The following is a 19,519-nucleotide window of genomic DNA, read 5'->3' as shown; positions in this document are numbered from 1 at the left end:
TTAATTTCCTAATGAAAATTGTAATATATTGTTTTACCTCCCGGTTTCCTCTCAGCCATGGCCCATGAAGTGGAGCCTACGAGGGACATTCGATGCGAGTTCTGTGGGGAATACTTTGAGAACCGCAAAGGTCTATCCAGCCACGCGCGCTCCCATCTGCGGCAAATGGGCATCACGGAGTGGTCTGTCAATGGCTCGCCCATCGACACTCTGAGGGAAGTCATGCACAAGCGACGGTCCAGTAGCTCATATCGCTTGGACCAAGGAGTGAAGAAAGAGTCCAGGCAAGGAACCAACAGTCCGCTGTGGGAAAACGCGGCAGGAGCCCGTGGCTCAGACGGTTTGGGTGTTTCAGGCTACCAGTCCTCCAAGTTTCGTAAGTCTCCTCTCAGTTTGGTGCAGTCCGGGTCGAGGATGCTCAAGCAGGGCCTCGGCCCCATGGGTCCATCTGCCTCCCAACCTGCAGGGAAGTTGTTCCGATTGTCCCCTCTGGCCAAAAGGCCCATGTCAGAAAAGACGCAGTCAGCAGAGGCCATTGCTTCACATGCACATCGACTTAAGACTTTCCCATCGCTTCCACACGATTTCTCCTACAAAAGGAAACCTTCACCAGAAAAGCACGGACACCAGGGTAAGCTGCAGCCAACACGCTCATGCAGAGTCCCTTCTAATTCCAATCATTCATCCCTAAACAAGAACTCTAATCCTTTTCTGTGTTCTTCAGACCCCAGTTGTGAGCTGTGCGGCTTTTACTTTGAGAATCGTAAGGCTCTAGCCAGCCATGCGCGAGCCCACCTGAGGCAGTTTGGCGTGACTGAGTGGTCTGTGAACGGGTCGCCTATCGAGACGCTAAGCGCTTGGATACGCAGCAGACCACAAAAGGTCCTGGAGATGCACCGCAACTACATGCAGGGTAACCGCTCCTCCCTGAAGAAGGTAAGGACCACTCGGTCTTTGTAGGAAATGCACCTCTGAGGTAGAATTTAGTGCCTGGCAAAGGTATTCATGCCTGTTTTAACTTTAGCTCATTTTGCTAAATAGTCACCTTCTGAAGTCATTTTTTACCAAGTGATTTTGGCAGAAAATAAAAAATAATATAAAAAATCACTTTTAGGAAGGAGACAATAGGACAACCACAAACTCTGGTTTAAAATTTGAACTGTGCTTTTTGCATTTGTATTCATCTTACTTTCTTCTGATACCGTTAAATCAAATCTAGTGGAAATGTTTGCCTTAATAGTGACTGGAGTGGAGTTTTGTGTAAACTTATATCAGTCATTCAACTCAAGATCAGAATATTTTTTAAAAATTCATGTATTTTTGTGTCAGTTCAATAAGTGAAACATTCTATACATTAATTACAAATACTGATGTTTTCAAGACTTTATTTCTGGTAATTAATATTTTTTGCTTACATCTGATGATGTAGAGGTTTACCTCCCAGCAGAACAAGAACCTTACAAATACAGCCAGAGCTACTATTTTTATATTATTTTCATTAGAGAATATTAATGTGTCAGAGAGGCCCACCCAAATTGATTTGAGAATCTGTGGCAAAACTTACAAATGTCTGTTTACAGGTAGTCTTCATCAAGTCTCACAAAGGTTATGATTTTGCAGAAAGATTGGACAAAAAAACCTCCTTTGTTTAGAGCCGCAGCTGTATTTGGAAAACTAATGTACGCAGGTTTTGGATATCGTTTTCCTTTCAATACACATTTATCTGCGATGCTGTGTTGTTCTATCACATAAAATCCCAGTAAAATAAACGTCACATCCAATATTTTCCAAATGGCTCTCTCGATGTTCTTATTAAATGCAGATGTGTCGTTTGATTTTTGATTAACTGGCTTGTTAAAAAAAAAAAACTATCAGCGTTAAAAAAATCCTTGTTTTCTTAGCAAGTAGCCAGGTAAATACATAGTAAAAGCCGGTAGTCTGCTGTGCCGTTTCTTCAGTTTCCTCCTTCCAGGGTCTTTAAACAGCCTTCCTGCTTTCAGATCAGTCAGGCCTCTGCTGGCTACACGACAGACATTTTGTGTCCTGGAAAGCTGCAGACGTGTTGTCTCGCAGCTCAGAGCTTTACTGTTGATCCTGTGTCTTTACTCCCTGTAAAAAAATCACTGTGGGGACAGATGCCAGAACGACTCTGCTATTCACTTGATAGTTACCATAGTAACCAGGGTGCCTGGCAGCTTATGTTTCATCTTCAGATAAATTATAGCAAGCTGTTGATGGAAGAAAATGTGTCGAGTCTTTTTTTTTTTCCCCTCCTCTGTTCTGAAATTAGTTTCTGGTGCATTTGCGTCACTCTCTCTCACACCTTTTCTCCAAGCCCTGATTTGAAACACATATGGAGCAGAAACTACTCTTTAAATATCTTTGGGATTATATTGCAAAGGTTTGTTATTTTTCAATCCAACTAATATGCAGGTATCAAAACTGCAGCAATGTTAAACACATAACATAATTAGAAATCTATTTTTTATTGTTGTTATTGAGGCAACAATAAAATGTAAGACTTTAAAAAGGAATGAACCACAGAGGTAGAGATGGGTTTTAGAAGTTATGTTTTTACAGAGCAGGTAGCACACAGCCTTGGTGGAGTTTGTGTTCAAGCTGATTAGATGTTTCAGGGTGAAGTTGGGTGGGGTTGTGATGTGAGGAGTGTGATGCCGACTGTCTAATAATAGGGATGATGTGTCCTAGAGAAGCCTCTTCCATTAGTGAGATTGTACTAAAACTTGTTTGAGTGCCCTGCAAAAATATCCACACCCCTTTCTCTACATTTTTTGTCACATTACAATGTCAAGTTTACTTTAAAAAAAAAATAAATAGGACAAGATGTATTAATAAACATTTACATGGAAATATATAGGATTATAGCCAAGTGACTAATTTCCATCGTTTGCCTCATTGGCAAGTTGATGTTAATACACATAATAAAAAAAACAAAGATTAAAACAAATTAACACTACTAATTAAAAAAAAGTGGACATAAAATCCACACATATGTTCAATGTTGACATTTTTGGCTTTCCAAGATCCAGTACTGCGGTAATCTGTCCTCTATTTCATTGGTATTTTATTTGTTAGACCAAAATTATACGCAATTTTCACACTTTTTCCTCACAAAAAAATCTGAAAATTGAGGCTTGTATTTGTATTCGCCCTACCTGAGTCAACACTTTGTCGAACCACCTTTCCACCAGCTTTTGAGCATCTTGAAACTGAAATGTTCTTTGCAAAACAGTCGAGCTCAGTCAGATTTAACAGAGAGCATCTGTGAACATCAAATTAAAGTTTCACCACAGATTATCTGATCTGACCTGTTCCATTGTAGCTCTGGCTGCATGCTTAGACTCATCTAGCAGCTTTTCTTCTAGGCTTGCCCTGTAATTTATCTCAATTTACTTCAAATTAACTCTAAACCAGCTTCTCTGTCCTGAACGTATAAAAGAACCACCACCATTTTTCATTCTGGGGATGTATTGGTAGGTGTGCAGTTACTAGCATAAGTTTCGATCACCTTTATTTACACTGAGATTAATTTACACACTGGTAACTTCCGAAGGCTATTGAATGCACTAGACTTTATTTAGGGGTATCAGAGTAAAGAGGGATTTTAGTGTACTTCTTTTTGAACCAAAGTCATTTTTGTAACTTTCAATTTTCACTTCATAGATATTAACCCTCTATGGCATACCGTTGCCCTCAGGCAACAAACCACAAATCTGTCCCTCACGTTGCTCCTTTGTGTTATTTTTGGGGTTTGATGATTTAAAATACCTCCAGACACATTTCTGTCCAAATAAAATAGGTATTGAGGTCCATGTGACCTTTTACTTAGAAGAGGAGCAGTCCTTTTCATGAAGCGAAGGTGCATGCTACACCTTGCCTCCTACCTGTAAGTTATACATCACTTTTCTTCATGTTTAAATTTGGGACACTCTAACTAAAAATATTTTCATATCTGTGAGTATGTAAAGAAGCATTATAGATCATTTCAAGACAATTTTTTAAATTATTTATATGCAAAAACTGTGTTTTTTTGTTTGTTGCCTCAGGGCAACATTGTGCAGTTAGGGCCCTTCTGTACAGACAATATAATTCTAATGTGATGATATTCAATTGATTACAAAATAATTATCAGAGCCAATTTATGTACTTTATTATTGACTAACAGCAACAGGAGATGGATGCAAGATCATTTCATGGACAAAATGTGCATGGTTCATAAGCTGGGGTCATTCCCAATGAAAACATGAGGATCCATTGTACAACCATTGTTTCATTGTTTGTTTATCCTCAAAACTGACTTCAGTCCCAAAGGGTGAAGAGCTGGTCATCAATGAACAAATGGCCCCATTCCAAGGCAGGCAAAGACTGAAGCAATACCCGCCAAAACCAAAAATATGGGTTTGCAGGGAACTTCATATGGCTGGTGCAGATGGTGTTCCTTACAACCTATACAGAGCGAGTTGTGCAACCACCAAATCTACCAGATATGGGAGCTGATGAAAATATTATCCTGTGCTTGGCTCAAATTCTAACAAAGAATCAGAACTACAAACTCTTATAAAAATAACCTCCAGCCCTAACTATAGTGACTGATGTGAATCTGGTCACTACAACCCATAGATAATCAGATAAACAGGTGGTGATTCCCAGGTACGCCAATAATAAAGTGTCAAAAATGTGATATACACTTTTTTCACATCAGCAAGCAATTCCTTCCTGATGTTTAACATATAATGGGGAAAAAGACTGATTTCAACATCCTTAGTGATTCTAACTCTGCCAAACATACACATGTACAAACACACAAATGCGCGTTTTAGTAATTTGCTCAAATGTACCATTCATTAATGAAAGTTAGTCGTTTATTTTATATTTGGTGAGTTGGAACCATGTCTGATTTATTTTTGTCAAAAAAAGTGTTTTTATGAATATAGTTTTTGTTTGATTTGTATTTCATTTCTCATAATCACTGTAGAAAACTTGGCATTTTAGACCCCTTGTAGCACAATGTTGCCCTGAGGCAACAAACCCAAATCCGGTTCCGGGAGGCATCAGGGTCCAATTTTATGATTGATATGTAATTAAGGGCCAATAAGCTCCCAAAAAATGCAGGAAAATATTTTTTCCCCAAAAAAACAAAAAGTCATGCCATAGAGGGTTAATAATGCTTATGATACCGATCAGATAACATGCTAACTCTGTAGTTAAATCTGCTTAACATGATTTAGAAACTTTTAAAATCTTATAAATAAAAAACAGATTTAGTAATAAGGTAATAAAGTTATCTTTGTATTGTGTTAAATCTTCCTGTACTTGAATGCATTTTGTTTCCTGCACATTAATTCCTTACGGTTGTGCATATCAGATGATTTTTTTTTTTTACATTCAGGTCAGAGAGTTGAGTGTTTCTCCATCTTGGAGGATTTTGAGGTCCACCTTGGCTCGCTTGTAATTTTGTTCAAGCCTTGCTATTTTTCTGTGCTTGTGGCTTGAGTAACTATTTGGCATCCATAGCCAGAAATTTGCTGCTATTTAATAGAATGTGCAGCGTTTGCACTACTTTTCTGTCTGGCAGGAGTTCACTTTCAGTTTTATCTAACGTGTACGTCTGCCAAATCTTCTTTTTTTCTTTTTTATTATTTCCACAGTTCCCCATAGCATGTCACAGACGCCGAGGGTACACTTAGGATTAAACTTTCAGCTAAAGCTGTATTTCTTTAAACCTTTGTCTGAAAGGAAAAAATGCAACACGTCTACAGGCTCCAAACTTCTATGATATAGTTAACTCAGCTTCTTCTGCGACTGGCATGTGCCAGAAGCTGACACACAAACTCACTCTCTAAAACTAAACCAGCAGGTTCCTTTTAACGTGCTACACAGATGGTACCTGCATTTTCACTTATGGTTATAAATTACGTAATTTGGGAAGTGGTGCAACATTTGCTGAAAACTGTAGTTTGTATTCTACAGTAAGAGAAACAATGGCTTGTTTGTTTTTTATTTCCAGAGTTCAAATTTATCCTCATTAGCAAGTAAAATACCTACTTTGTATTATGTTTAGCTATATTAAATGATGTCAGTATCGAGGGAAATAAAGTGGGGGAAACAAATTTTGAACAGACTAACTTATTTTTATTAAACGTGTTTCTCATGGGGCTGTTGACATGAAATTCACATTAGAAATCAGTAGCAGGCCAAGTAATACTCACACACAGAGATATGAATGTGGAAAAGTTCATGAATTAAACTCTCTGTAATAGAGTGAAATATTTAAAGTTGAGTATTGGACACACTCACTGAGCTTTATGTAATCCCAGTGCCTCTTAAGTGTTTTCCAAATGTTTTTCTTCAGCAGTGGAGTCTTGCGCTGTGAATGTTCACAAAGGCAACTACAGTTGAGCGCACTATTTATGTTCCTGTGTATGTAGCTGTTCCTGATCTCATTGATTTTCAAATTGTGTTGATTTGAGTATGAAAACCCCTCCTTGAGTTCGTAACTACATGCAAGAGATCCACAGCTGCAGACTCTTTAAATGGACGTGATCTAGCTGTATTTAATAATCTCTGGAAACAGTTAGCAATTAATCCCACACACTGTCCAGATTCATACACCAACATTGTTTTAAATCCCGTGGTCATATTCATCACTTAACTCTGCCTCACCTGGCTACATTTATTTTTAAATTTTCTATCAAATAAGTAGACAAGCATAGATATATTTAGGTGCATGAAATATGACACGGCCAAAAACATTTTTTTTGCACAAGTGTAGGACTAATAATTCTGGGACACAGCTTGATTTTCTCCACAAGGCCACACTGACCTTATCCTATACTCCTTTCTAAATTAAATCTCCAAATCGACAGATTTTCTACAGGTTTGATACGTCAGGCCCCCTTGAGTTGTAATTGGCTCTAGAAACACTCCTGATGATTTCTTTGACTCCTCTGTCACCTGGACTTGATGGGGGTTATGATGAAATTATGTTCTTACCACTTCCTTATTGTGGCCCCAACGGCGCTCACTGGAACATTCAGAAGTTTAGAAATAATGTCTGTACTCAATCCCATCAGTACATTGTGCAACAGTGAAGTTGCAAAGGTACGGAGAAAGCTCATTGCTTCTACTTGTGTGTCTTGCATGAGAAACAACCTGTTACTAAACCAGTCTGTTAATTAGCACAGATAGCAGGCAGGACTGCTTTCTAAATACTCATATTTCAGGTTCTTTCTATATGGTTTTAATGTCTTTTATGACAGTTTATTACACATAACTTAATGCTTGGTGTAATGTAAGTGACACTGCTGAAATAGATGGGAATTTCATGTCAATATATATTTACTGAGAAAAATATATGCATATAATCTTTATTTTCTCTGCTTTATCCTATTACTTTCACTTGAACAAATCTAACCCAACATAAGGCATCCAGACCCACCATAACCTTCCATAAATAAATGTAAAAATAATAAGAAACAACATGTCTTAACCTAAAAGTCACTTGCTGCTGCTGATCATGAATATATATATATATATATATATATATATATATATATATATATATATATATATATATATATATATATATATATATATATATATATTTTTTTTTTTTTTTTTTTTTAAACGTTTGAACATATTTTGGAGACATTAAAGGGATCTTAAATAACAGCACGACCATCTGGTCTCGTTTTGTTAAGACTAGATATTCAGATCACATTCTTGGCTGCTCATTTTTTTTCTGGCAATAATAAACTCAATTGTTGCTTCCTAGTTTTATGTTGATCATATTCAGAGTTCATGTATGTTATAAAATATATTGAGAACATCGTCTTTAGGCAGTGACAGTATAGTTTTCCTTAAAGCGCTGCTGATAGATCACTTATTTTTCCGTGTTCCAGAAGACGAGCTCACCTCTCACCTCGTCTGTGGATTCTGATCATGTCCTCCCAATCTCATCGCAGAAGGCCCACTCCTCCTCGTCCTCCTCTTCCTCTCAGTGGTCTTCTTCCCTGGCTTCTAGCCTGGCTCGGCCACGGAGCCAAGAACTCCGACAGGGCTCCTCTGAGGCCGCCGACAAGGAATCGGGGGCCGCCTTGCGGGCGGCTCCGGCCAGGGCTGGCGGAAGCAGCCCCACCTTCTCACGCCTCGGCAGCAGCCTTCAAGCACAGGTGGCCCGTAGCGAGCTGAATGTCCGTCTGCCAAGAGGTACGCATGGAAACACAACACTTGCACAAACCTGAAATATTCACCTGCATGTAGGTCTACATGATGAAGTAACTTTAACAAGTTTCAAAATTGGGTCTGTCACGATAACAAATTTTGCTGGATGATAAATTATCCCAGAAGTTAATGTGACAAATGGTAACATTGTTCTTTTTAGACCATTTTCAAGTAATATAATGGCAAAGGCATAATAATGCAAGAACATATTATCAACTATCAATGAACTTTAAATTCTAATGAACATTTAACACTGAAACATTTGAAATGTCTTAATTAAACCAACAAAACAAGAGAAACAACAAATCAAATTCTGAAGTCTCTGTAAACACATTTGTCCTTAATAAAAATGGCTGGTTGCACCAGATTGAAGACTTTTGTGATCCAGTTTTGGTAGAAAGAGAGAAAAGAGAAAAACAATAAATTATGCAAATGGAAATCATTGAGCTTGTTTTGATCGATCATTTCATTAATTGATGTATTGATTGTAGGCCTACAGTTGTAGCTTTTCAAGATAATAGTTGTGTGCTTAAGTCATTTTTTAGATCAAAGCAGTTTTTTCTGTGTGCTGCCAAAGTATATGAAGTTGAAAAAATGTTGGTTATTTCATTTAGAGAAATTTCCAAATGCAAAAACCGCTATTCGTTCATATTTGACCAGTTTTATGAACTTCACACCACACATGAACCATTTTGGCCGACTGCAAAGACGCAACGGCGATAGTTTGTAGACTGTTACTTCTGGTCCGTCATGATAGTTGTTTTGTCTTCTGTGTATTTTGGATTCACCAACCGTGTTTCTATCACGTCACTTTCTGATTGGCTGAATGTCACATTAAACAGGCTGGGTTGATTGCCTCACATGCTGCGATATTGAGCCAAGACGATCCAACATGTTGAATGTCCCCGATGTTAGATTGACGTGGTCTTGTCGTCCTTCCAAGTGGACCAGATCCCTCTTAACACACACAGCACACAGCATATCTCTTAAAATTATCTTAAGAGCCATACAGATAATCAGAGCATCGTTTGTGTTGCAGTGTTGCATTTTACTGTTTTCTCCAGTTTTTTCAAGGACAGTATCAATTAAAATCAATAAATGTAAATAAATATGATTAAATTACATTACTGTTTGTAGTTTAATGGTACAAATCACACTTCTTTGTGTGACAGGTGCCCTAAAGAAGCATTCTACCAAGGGGAATGTTTTTCTAGATAAGTATTTGTATTTGGGGAGCTATAAATGTTGCCCAAACCTAATCTGTACTGAAAATAAATGCATAAATAATGGAAATCTTACTGGCAGAACATGCAAACCAAAAATGTGTTATACATTGTCCTGCTACCTCTTAGTAACTTCAACAAGTTTCAAAACTGGAGTCCTCCTCCGTCTTAAAAAGTGATTAAGATGATTTTGCTGCGTTTTCTTGCTCTAAGGTTTCGAGCGTCGGCCTTTGAAGCACCCATCCTGCCCAGACGGAGCCGACAGGGACAGTGGCTCTCCAAAGCCCCCACGCACAGGAACCGTCCCCTCCCTGGTACCCAAGCCACCTTCCTACCCACTGGTCAAACTGGTGGGCAAGTTCTACACCCTGAAGTGCCGGTAAGGAAAACATATGAGCTCAGTTGTATCCACTGAAAGAAAGAGACACTCAGGGCACTGAGGGTGTTTTCACACCTGATAGTCTGGTACTTCGTTCGACTGGTAACCAGAATTGCAACATTTGTTGCATTTTCAACTGGTGTGTTTCTCTGGCAAAAGACTAGTGCTAGCGTTTTGCTATTTTCTCGCTTTGCTTTTAGTTGTAATTACCCAGAATGCCCAGCGCTTTAGTACACTTACTGCTTTTGAAGTCGTCTTTGGTCCACTTGGTTTTCACATTTGCATTCTAACTGCACTGGAGTTCACTTTGTTTGGTCCTCTTCATGGTTTGATTTATCACATTCCCTCCTCCCCAATCGAACTGGATTTTGTAGGCCAACAAACTACAATTAGATTAAAGCGGAGTAAAAAGCGTTTGATGTGAAATCATCCTTAATGTTGGTAATGTTGAGACTATCAGATAAAGAACTGTGTGGCTGAGTTTTAAATGGCGCCTTTAATCCTCAAACTGCAGTTCCTTCCTCCTCTGCCTCTAAAGCTTTCCTCTACTTTAGCTGCTGATGCAGTGTGAAGTATTTTGTAAACCTTTTGGGATTCTCAGGCAACACAAAAAGTGCTTAGGTTCTGATGTAACTGCAGTCAAAAGAAAAAAAAACCTTAAAGTATTTAACTTCTCCTAAGGGAGAAAGTGGCCTGACAACATCAACTGCTTGCTGCAATGTTCTTATTTCTTTTACTCCAACAACTGCTTCTATTATATCGTGGTTATATTCAGCAGTTTTTTCTGTTTTTTTGTGTTATTCAGGTTCTGCGAGGTGGAGTTCCACGGCCCGCTGTCGGTGCAGGAGGACTGGATCAGACACCTCCAGCAGCACATCTTCAAGATGAACTACAACAAGCCTGCCGCCCTAAAAGCAGCCACCGCCGACGGCCACAACCCAGCCGACAACTCGACCCTGGTCCACGCCTCTGACCCCAGTTCAAGAACTGCCTCCACCCCGACCCGCTCCACGGCCCCCAACAGCCGCTCCCCCACGCCCGTGGCGGAGTTTGCTCCCACCGTAACTGCCAAAGAGATCACACAGGTCTCAGAGGAGCAGCCCTCCATAATCCCGACTCCCATTCCTCTCCCCACACAGATGGTGTGAGCCCAAGCTCCTCACGCGTCGCTGCTGCAGCTCCACCGCTTGTTTTGTTCGTCCACCACTTTTTCCTTCCTGCCACCTCCAGAAACTGTAGTAAGAGAGAGGAGCTTTCTCCATCTTAAGAGCCCTTTTGAAGCCCCCTAAGCACATTTGAAGCATCTCTAGACTGTTCCTAAGTCCTGTTGCCATGGGAACGAAGCTCTCCCGGCTCCGCTGTGGGTTAGGGGATGGGTGATAATGGGAACTGTCAGAGGTCATGAGGAGAGATCAAATACTACTTTGTGTTTGCCTTGTTTATACTGAATGTTCAGATATTACTGTACCTTTCCCAATCATTGGGACACTGAGAGGCTAACATGAACCCTTTATCACACTTTTACTGCCCTGTCTACTACAGCTCAACCCCCCATCCTCACGTGAGCAAGACTTGTGAGATGATGGCAAGCCTTTTTGTTTTTTCTTAAAAGTTTCTGACTGAATTTCTAATCATGCTCGTCTCACCGCTGAGACTTTTAGCTGTGTGGTAAAACACTTGGTGTTAAAAAGGCACTTTTAAATTTGACATTGTTATCCTGCACTTAATGAAACAATATACATGTGTTAAAATGAAATTTTGGAACATGTAGAAGCACATAACTAAGGAACAATCACTCAGATTAACCTTTTCGTTGTATTACTGTTCCCAAAAGTCTACATATATTTAGCTTGAATGTAGCGACTTCATATACACATTAATACACAGACATACAGTCATTTCCAAAAGTATGCACACCTTTAGAACGTTTTGATTTTTGTCATAAACTTTAATGCATTTTATTGGGATTTTATGTGATAGACCTACACAAGATAGTGCATGAATGTGAAGTGAAAAGAAAATTAACCTTAATTTTCTACAAATAACACCAATGCTAACAACTCTCATTTCAATTCAGGTCAATTTCACTTTTCAGCAATTTCTCCTATTGAGCATGCATGTGGTGAAAGTAGAAAGGAAAAAAAACCTTTAACAGGATTAAGCTGCATTAGAACCAGGCTCAGTGTGTCCAACTTTGAAAAGACAAGACACGCTCACAAACAAAAAACAGAAACACGGATCCAGGAGTACTTTCTATGCCAGCTAGGACAAATGACATACCGTAATTTGTGGACTATTAAGTGTGACTAAATATAAGACACACTCACTAACTTTGAAAAGAAAAACAAAAGTGTACATATGTAGGGAGCACTTATCTAGAAATTATAGGAGACCATCACTGTCTATAATAACTCTTTGCAGAATCTGAATTAAAGAGTTACATTTAATATCCCTTTGAGATCCATGAAGTATTTTTGAAACTGAATTGTAACATGAGATATTTAAACAATTTAAAAAAAAAAAGTTTTAATCAAATACATACTGGTAGCATACACAAATGTGTACAGTGAACGCTTTTTCTGAACAGTGCCTGTAAAATGGCTGCTTAAAAAGACACACACACACACACACACACACACACACACATATATATATATATATATATATATATATATATATATATATATATATATATATATATATATATATATATATATATATATATATATATATTTATATACATGGTAGCCTACCAGTAAAAACCATTGATCGCCATCTTCATCCTTCTCATGTGCACTATAACACTTAACTCTTATCAATTTCACATTCATCTTGAGGCAGATTTGCTGAGCTTGACCAATCTTTCAAAATCCGTTGGTAAAAGGTTTGCTTGTTAGCTGCATCGTAACGTTCCAAACTTCTGAAAAAAGTAGAGGCTTATAGTCTAAAAATTACTGTAGACCAAGGAATGTTCCAAACTTAGATCAAAGTCCAGTTGAAAATCTGCATCAAGATGAAAGAATCTTTTTAAAAGATGTTTTCCATCTAATGTAAAACATTAAAGATTTACTGAAAATGTTCTGGTAGCAACAAAAGACTTGCGGCATAAAGGTGCGTCTAAAACCTACAAATTTTGAGGGACTGAATGCAAATGTGCAGCATTTTTTTCTCTTGATATTCTTTCTTTAAAAGGATTAAAACACATATCACTTTTCTGCAACTTCACAATCAAGCAGTACTTTGTGTTAACATAGAATCTAAACAAACTACATTGACGTGGTTATGGAAAAATATAAAAGCAAAATAAGTTCAAGGGGTATGAATACTTTTGGAAGGCCCCATGAAACACATGAATCCCCAAACCTTTGCTCCCTTTTATGATTCTACTGATGTTTGTGCCTGTCTTCATGTTACAGCTCCATAGCAGAGCCGCCTGCTGTCCCGACTGATGTTTTTCCAGCCTTGACCTTTGACGACTTAGGTCAGCGCCCTCGGCTACTCATTTCAGTTCGTCCATTCAGTGTTGCCATGTGCTTCCTGCCTTTTTTTTTTTACATAACCCAAATTATTTATTTTTTATTTAGCATCTGAATGTGGGAAGTTTCATTCTGTTTAAAGCCGAAAGTATCATTTCATAAAAAAAAAAGTAGGTCACCAGTGTGCGCCTGTGTTCGTTTGTACATTTTTGTACATTCACTACAAATGTGTCCTTTTTTTTTTTAAGAAAGAAAAAAATTCAAGTCTAGCTGCTTGAATAAAAGACGCCTCCTTAGATAAAACGGACTCGTGTGTGAGCCTGTCTTGTCGTAGAGTCCAGTCAGGACTTGAAATGCATCCATGGTTGTGAAGGATGTGCCAAAGAGCCTGTTTACTTCCATGTCTTGCCTCTGTAAAAGCTGTTTACATTGGACCCGACGGTGGAGAGCTAGCACACGCGCAACAGACAACGACGGACTGGAGCGGCATTCGGAATAATCCTGCTTCCTTAAAAGACTTCATGGGACTTAAACCGTTGTTACTGTAGAGCTCTATTTATTCCAGTTGCAAACCAAACAGGAGTTGAAAAGGGGGCGGGGCTCCAGTCCACATCTAGAAACCTCTGGATCCCGAGGCCATAATCTGAGATCCAGTCTCATCTTTGTTCGTTTTAGGTCACCGTGTTTCAGAAGTGAAGAGACATACTACGTAGGTTGTTGACATTTTATGGTCTGTTCCAGTGTCCCACCCCCCTCCCCATGCTTAAAACAATGACTGTTCGATCCAAATGATTCCTCAACCCTTTTATGGACTATATACATACCTATATAACTACATATACTTAAAGAAACTGCTGGTGCTAATAGAGCTGTCAGCATTTCTGTTAGCAAAGTAGTTAAACAATAAGTGATCTTAAATTCATTTCTTGTGATTTGATTTCAACATTTGATGCTTTGTATTTTTATTGATCTGTGTGTTTCTGTACTTGCAGTCCTGCGGAGGTGACTCTTGGGGTATTTTTTTTATTATTATTATTATTTTTAATATGTTATGTTAGTTTCTCCAAGCTGAAACTTGGTGCTGGTGGGAATGGTGGCCACTGATGCTCATTCGATGGTCACAGAACACTTAAACAGGGGGACCGCTTTGCCAATTGATGTAGGATCCTCCTTCCTCCGAGTATGAGAAGGCCCAGTGTGTACCTGGTGGAGCCTCGGCGGGTGCGACTTGCTGTTCTGTGTGCGAGTGTGTGTATGTTTAATGTCTGAGTGTTACAATAGCAGCTGAGGAACAAACAGTACTGTACACAAAGGGTAATGTTTTAGGTGAATCAACTCCAGAAAAAAAAACAATAAATGTGATTTCAATTTCAGACCTCGCCATTTCCTTTTTGGGGGGAATGGAGCCTTACACATTTTACTGGGATATGTTATGGCAAATGTTAATGAGCAAACCTGTCCGTGTCTGTGCTCCACTTTGCAGGGTCAGGGTGACATTGATTGACAGGTCACCAGTCCATCGAGGGGTTAATGTAAACCCTTTGGACAGAACAAATTTTCTCCACTAGGGGGAGATGCATAACAATCATTGATATCCACGAATGGATTACTGCCATCCTAATAAATGAGAAAATCATTGAAGTTCTTTTATCATTAACAAACTTGCATAGATTTATCACAGACAAAGCTGCATATTTAAAACATTTATCTGGATGATTGTAGCTTACAGACACTGAAAATCTAAAAGGTGGTTTTTCTGAAAGCGTGAAAGTTACGAACAGAAATGTTACATCATGGTCCACACCAATCAGGATGGTTGACATGACAGGTAAGTCACAAAAGCTGCTACAAAAGTTTGATTTTCATGTAAAGTTGAGTGGAAAGAAAAATAGAAAATAAACGAAAGATTTATATTTGGGCTGATTGTCAAGTAAAAAGTCAGTTCAAGAGTTTGAACTGTATTACCAGTGTATTGAGGGTCATTGAAGATACAAAAAAAGAGTTCATTTCCACCAAAAAATTCAAAATCTTTTAGAGCAATCTCAAAATTTTGGAGCTTAGAAATGTTCTTGTATTCTGTAGAAAATTCCTGAGTTTGAGGCAGAAATGTACCTTTTTGTTCCATCTACAACGACCCTAACACACCGTCATATGTACAGGTGCTGGTCATAAAATTAGAATATTGTGATAAAGTTCATTATTTTCCATAATGTCATGATAAAAATTAAATTGTCATATATTTTAGATTCATTGCACACCAACTGAAATATTTCAGGTCTTTTATTGTTTTAATTTTGATGATTTTGGCAAACAGCTCATGAAAACCCAAAATCCCTGTCTCAAAAAATTAGAATATTATGAAAAGGTTCTCTGAACGAGCAATAAAAATAATCATCTGAATCAACAAAGTAACTCTAAACACCTGAAAAAGATTCCTGAGGCCTTTAAAAACTCCCAGCCTGGTTCATTACTCAAAACCGCAATCATGGGTCAGACTGCTGACCTGACTGCTGTCCAGAAGGCCATCACTGACATCCTCAAGCAAGAGGGTGAGAAACAGAAAGAAATTTCTGAACGAATCGGCTGTTTGCAGAGTGTTATATCAAGGCACCTCAGTGGGAAGTCAGTAGGAAGGAAAAAGTGTGGCAGAAAACGCTGCACAACGAGAAGAGGTGACCGGACCCTGAGGAAGATTGTGATCGTTCAGAAATGTCTTTCTGTTTCTCACCCTCTTGCTTGAGGATGTCAGTGATGGCCTTCTGGACAGCAGTCAGGTCAGCAGTCTGACCCATGATTGCGGTTTTGAGTAATGAACCAGGCTGGGAGTTTTTAAAGGCCTCAGGAATCTTTTTCAGGTGTTTAGAGTTACTTTGTTGATTCAGATGATTATTTTTATTGCTCGTTCAGAGAACCTTTTCATAATATTCTAATTTTTTGAGACAGGGATTTTGGGTTTTCATGAGCTGTTTGCCAAAATCATCAAAATTAAAACAATAAAAGACCTGAAATATTTCAGTTGGTCTGCAATGAATCTAAAATATATGACAATTTAATTTTTATCATGACATTATGGAAAATAATGAACTTTATCACAATATTCTAATTTTATGACCAGCACCTGTATCTGCAAATCCTTCAAATAATAAATGACTTTGTCCAGTAGGTGGAGACACAATACAAACATTCATTGTGGCGATTACCTTTGCAGATCCCTGGGAAAGAACCTCATTAAGAAGCTGCTACGAAATACATCAGATTCTCAGTCGAACTTTGACTGGACCATGCTAACACAGAGACATTCTTTAATCTAAAAGGTGAACTTTCATCCCAGGCTCAAATCTTTTGTATCCTTCAATAGTTACTTCCAGGATTTTCTCCGTATTTTGTGTGTGATGCTGCCACTACTATTGTGTGTATTAGTCTTGATTTAGGGAATTCAGAGTAATGGGGGATGAATATAAATGCATGTAGAATGTTTTAGATTTTTCTTTACATTTTTTAAGTTTTCCTTCGACTTTAATTATTTGCTACTTTGTGGTCTTACTATTGAACAAAACGTGGAAAATCACATCTGGCCAGAAGAGAACCGCATGTTTGACATCCCCTGCAGCAGATGCTTTCACATTCTTTTAATTATTAAACTGCGACCTCAAAGACGGCCTGATATTTTCTGTCAAAACATGTTATACGTGGGTTGAAAATCTAATCGAAAAAAAAAATCCACCATAGCTCTATAAGCGTCCGGGGAGCTGAATGTTCTTTCTTATGGTGTTTATTTGGACAGCGTTGAACAAAAAGATGTCTTTTTGAACCCGGGAACATCTGTTCAGTTCACACTGTTTTCATTCATGGAGGTAAAACTCACCATGACACCAAGGGGAGGGACTCAGAGAACCAAGATGGACTAAATTTAAGTCACTGATTCATCACATCCAAGATTTGCACCATCCATCAATCAATACATTGATGATAATCCATGATCTAGTGAAATAATTGCAACTTTTATGTGGATACTGAGTAATTTTTTCACTCTAAGCACCAGGATCAGCAGCTCAGTCCCTGAGGAGAGCAGCTTCTCCTTCCTGCAGTCCAACCCATTGCAGCCCTGATTCAGCAGGGTCGACGGTTCACAGCTGGTCAACACAATTTATAAACAGTTTAAGTAAAAAAAAAAAAAAAAAAATCTCGGTCACGATTTCAGATAAAAGTCAAAACATATTCTCGAAGTTCATTGGAAGACGAGTTCCAGCTTTGATGTTCATCAAAGTGTGGCAGAATAAGCTACATCCTCACATCGCTTATCAGCATGCTTCGCAGGAGACAAAGATTTTCCATCTCATTCTCAGAAAGACTTTAAACTGACTGAAGTCGAGTTCGTCCTCACAACAGCAAAGAGCTAAAAATGGACAGAAGCTGTGGAGGAGGGTGACCGTTTTAGCTCCCGCTTGTCCGGCCTCTTCCTGAAGAGAGCTGCACTGAATACACACATCTGTTGTTTCCGATTGAAATCTTCCTAATTGGCTAAAAGCAAATCCCCAAAGTCAAACCGACGGTAAAAGATCTTTGCATACTGATGCCACAGAACTTTGGATAAACTGCAATTCAGTTCAGCTTATTTACACAGATCCAGTTCACAACAGAAGTCATCTCTGAGCACTTGAGATGACTCAAGGGGATTAAGGAAGTGCTGCTCAGTTCAGTTCAATTCATCACTCCAGTTATGACTCACTGCAACACAGGAAGAATCGTATTAAAATCCAACTATAGCAGAATACGTTCAGATTTAGCCTTCTGCAAAATGCCACTTAGGAGAAAAGTTTCCTAAATGAGAATCTATAGATTCTCATTTCATTTATCGTATTTTGTCAAAACTTTCATATCGTCACCTTCCTAAAATAAAGGCACCAAGTCATTTTGTGCCAAAAGTGATTTTTTTTTTTTGACCAAATCATTTTTGTCATTTCTTGTAACCAATATAACATATCCAAAATCCTTTTAAATGCTAGCATGACTATTTCCTTCCTTCCAGCAGGTTTCAGAACCATCATTGCTCCCGACAAACTAATTAAGTGCTCACAGTTTTTGTTTGCACAGTTTGATTCTATTCTAAATCCAGCAGTGAGATCTGTTATCTGACTGCATGAGAATATCACTGGGAACTTCCACCAGACTGTTTTTATGCAATGATGAACTCTAAAACTCGACAGAAACTTCTCACAGCTGTGGGGTCGAAGTGCAAAAACGGAAGAAAGAAAAGAAAAAGAAAGCGAAGCGCTTGACGACGATGATCTTCGAAGACATTGTGTCTGAAAACTTGCAAAGCATCATAAATTCCCACCATGAAAAATCCTAAATGGATCCCCTCTTCAAATGAGAAAAATGGAAAACACCACAAGAGAGAAGACAAGTCCAATTTTCCATTTATGATTTTCACTGTGGTCACAGTAAAATAGTTCATTCAAATTGTTGGTAATCATCTTATTTCCAAACACTATACAAATATGGAAAAAATGTAATGTTAAATGGGACAAAAAGGACTTTAAACTCAAACTATCGACTTCTGTAATGGGATAACAGAATGTAGTCCTTGGAAATATTAAAATAAATCCATCTAATCCATCTGAGGGACGGGAAGATTGCCGTCACATTCTTTGGTTGTTTGGGTTTTGATTGTGTCTGATTACTTTCTTATGGGATATTTAGGTCTTGCCATATTCTCTGTGCTTATCGTTTCTTTTTAGTTCATTACTGTGGTCTGTTCCTCGTACATTTGAATTGATTTCCCTATTTTCCGTTTTTCTTTTTCCTATTTTGTTTTCCTGATCGTTGAGTCTTAGTTTAGCAGCTACATTTCCACTACAAATGTGCATAAAACTTTGTCAACATTCCGCAAATGTCGAAAAAACTCAATTTCACATTGCCATGATGCTGTCAACTACTTCCTGTCGTCTTCTTCTTCTTGGGTTGTGCCAGTGGCAACATCTGGTTGTTTGTCAGGTGACTCGTGATGTGAATAAAGTCCATTTCATTGCAATTTTTGTGAAATAAACTAATCTTGAAATGGCCAAACAAACTCCACTTCTTCTAGCACCAAAACAAAAGTTTTTTTTCAAAGTTGCCGTGTTTCCATAAAGCAAATTTATTTTCAAAATGTCAGATTGCACAATTATATGGTCAATGGAAACACAGCTTGTGTT

At 38.4% G+C, this 19,519-nt stretch overlaps 1 protein-coding gene across 4 annotated transcripts in view; it reads left to right on the top strand.

Moving 5' to 3' along the window:
• The window catches only part of wizb (WIZ zinc finger b), a 34,687-nt gene extending 19,992 nt beyond the window's left edge, over positions 1–14,695 (top strand). For 3 of the 4 annotated variants that reach the window (XM_088008109.1, XM_088008110.1, XM_015008286.2), the window contains 5 exons: positions 56–631; positions 725–936; positions 7,986–8,229; positions 9,681–9,846; positions 10,652–14,695. In XM_088008109.1, coding sequence (XP_087864235.1) covers positions 56–631; positions 725–936; positions 7,986–8,229; positions 9,681–9,846; positions 10,652–10,994 — 1,541 coding nt within the window. In that variant the 3' untranslated portion in view covers positions 10,995–14,695. Of the gene's footprint in view, positions 1–55; positions 632–724; positions 937–7,922; positions 8,230–9,680; positions 9,847–10,651 lie in introns of all 4 variants that reach the window. The other variant, XM_015008284.2, reaches the window with a different exon arrangement.
• The last annotated feature ends 4,824 nt before the right edge of the window (positions 14,696–19,519 follow it).

This window comes from Poecilia mexicana, unplaced genomic scaffold, assembly GCF_051168715.1.
Source record: "Poecilia mexicana isolate PSO_F unplaced genomic scaffold, ASM5116871v1 scaffold_8, whole genome shotgun sequence".
NCBI classification, from domain to species: Eukaryota; Metazoa; Chordata; class Actinopteri; order Cyprinodontiformes; family Poeciliidae; genus Poecilia; species Poecilia mexicana.
Note: the sequence above shows the minus strand (reverse complement) of the source record. Positions and strands in the feature narration are given on the sequence as shown.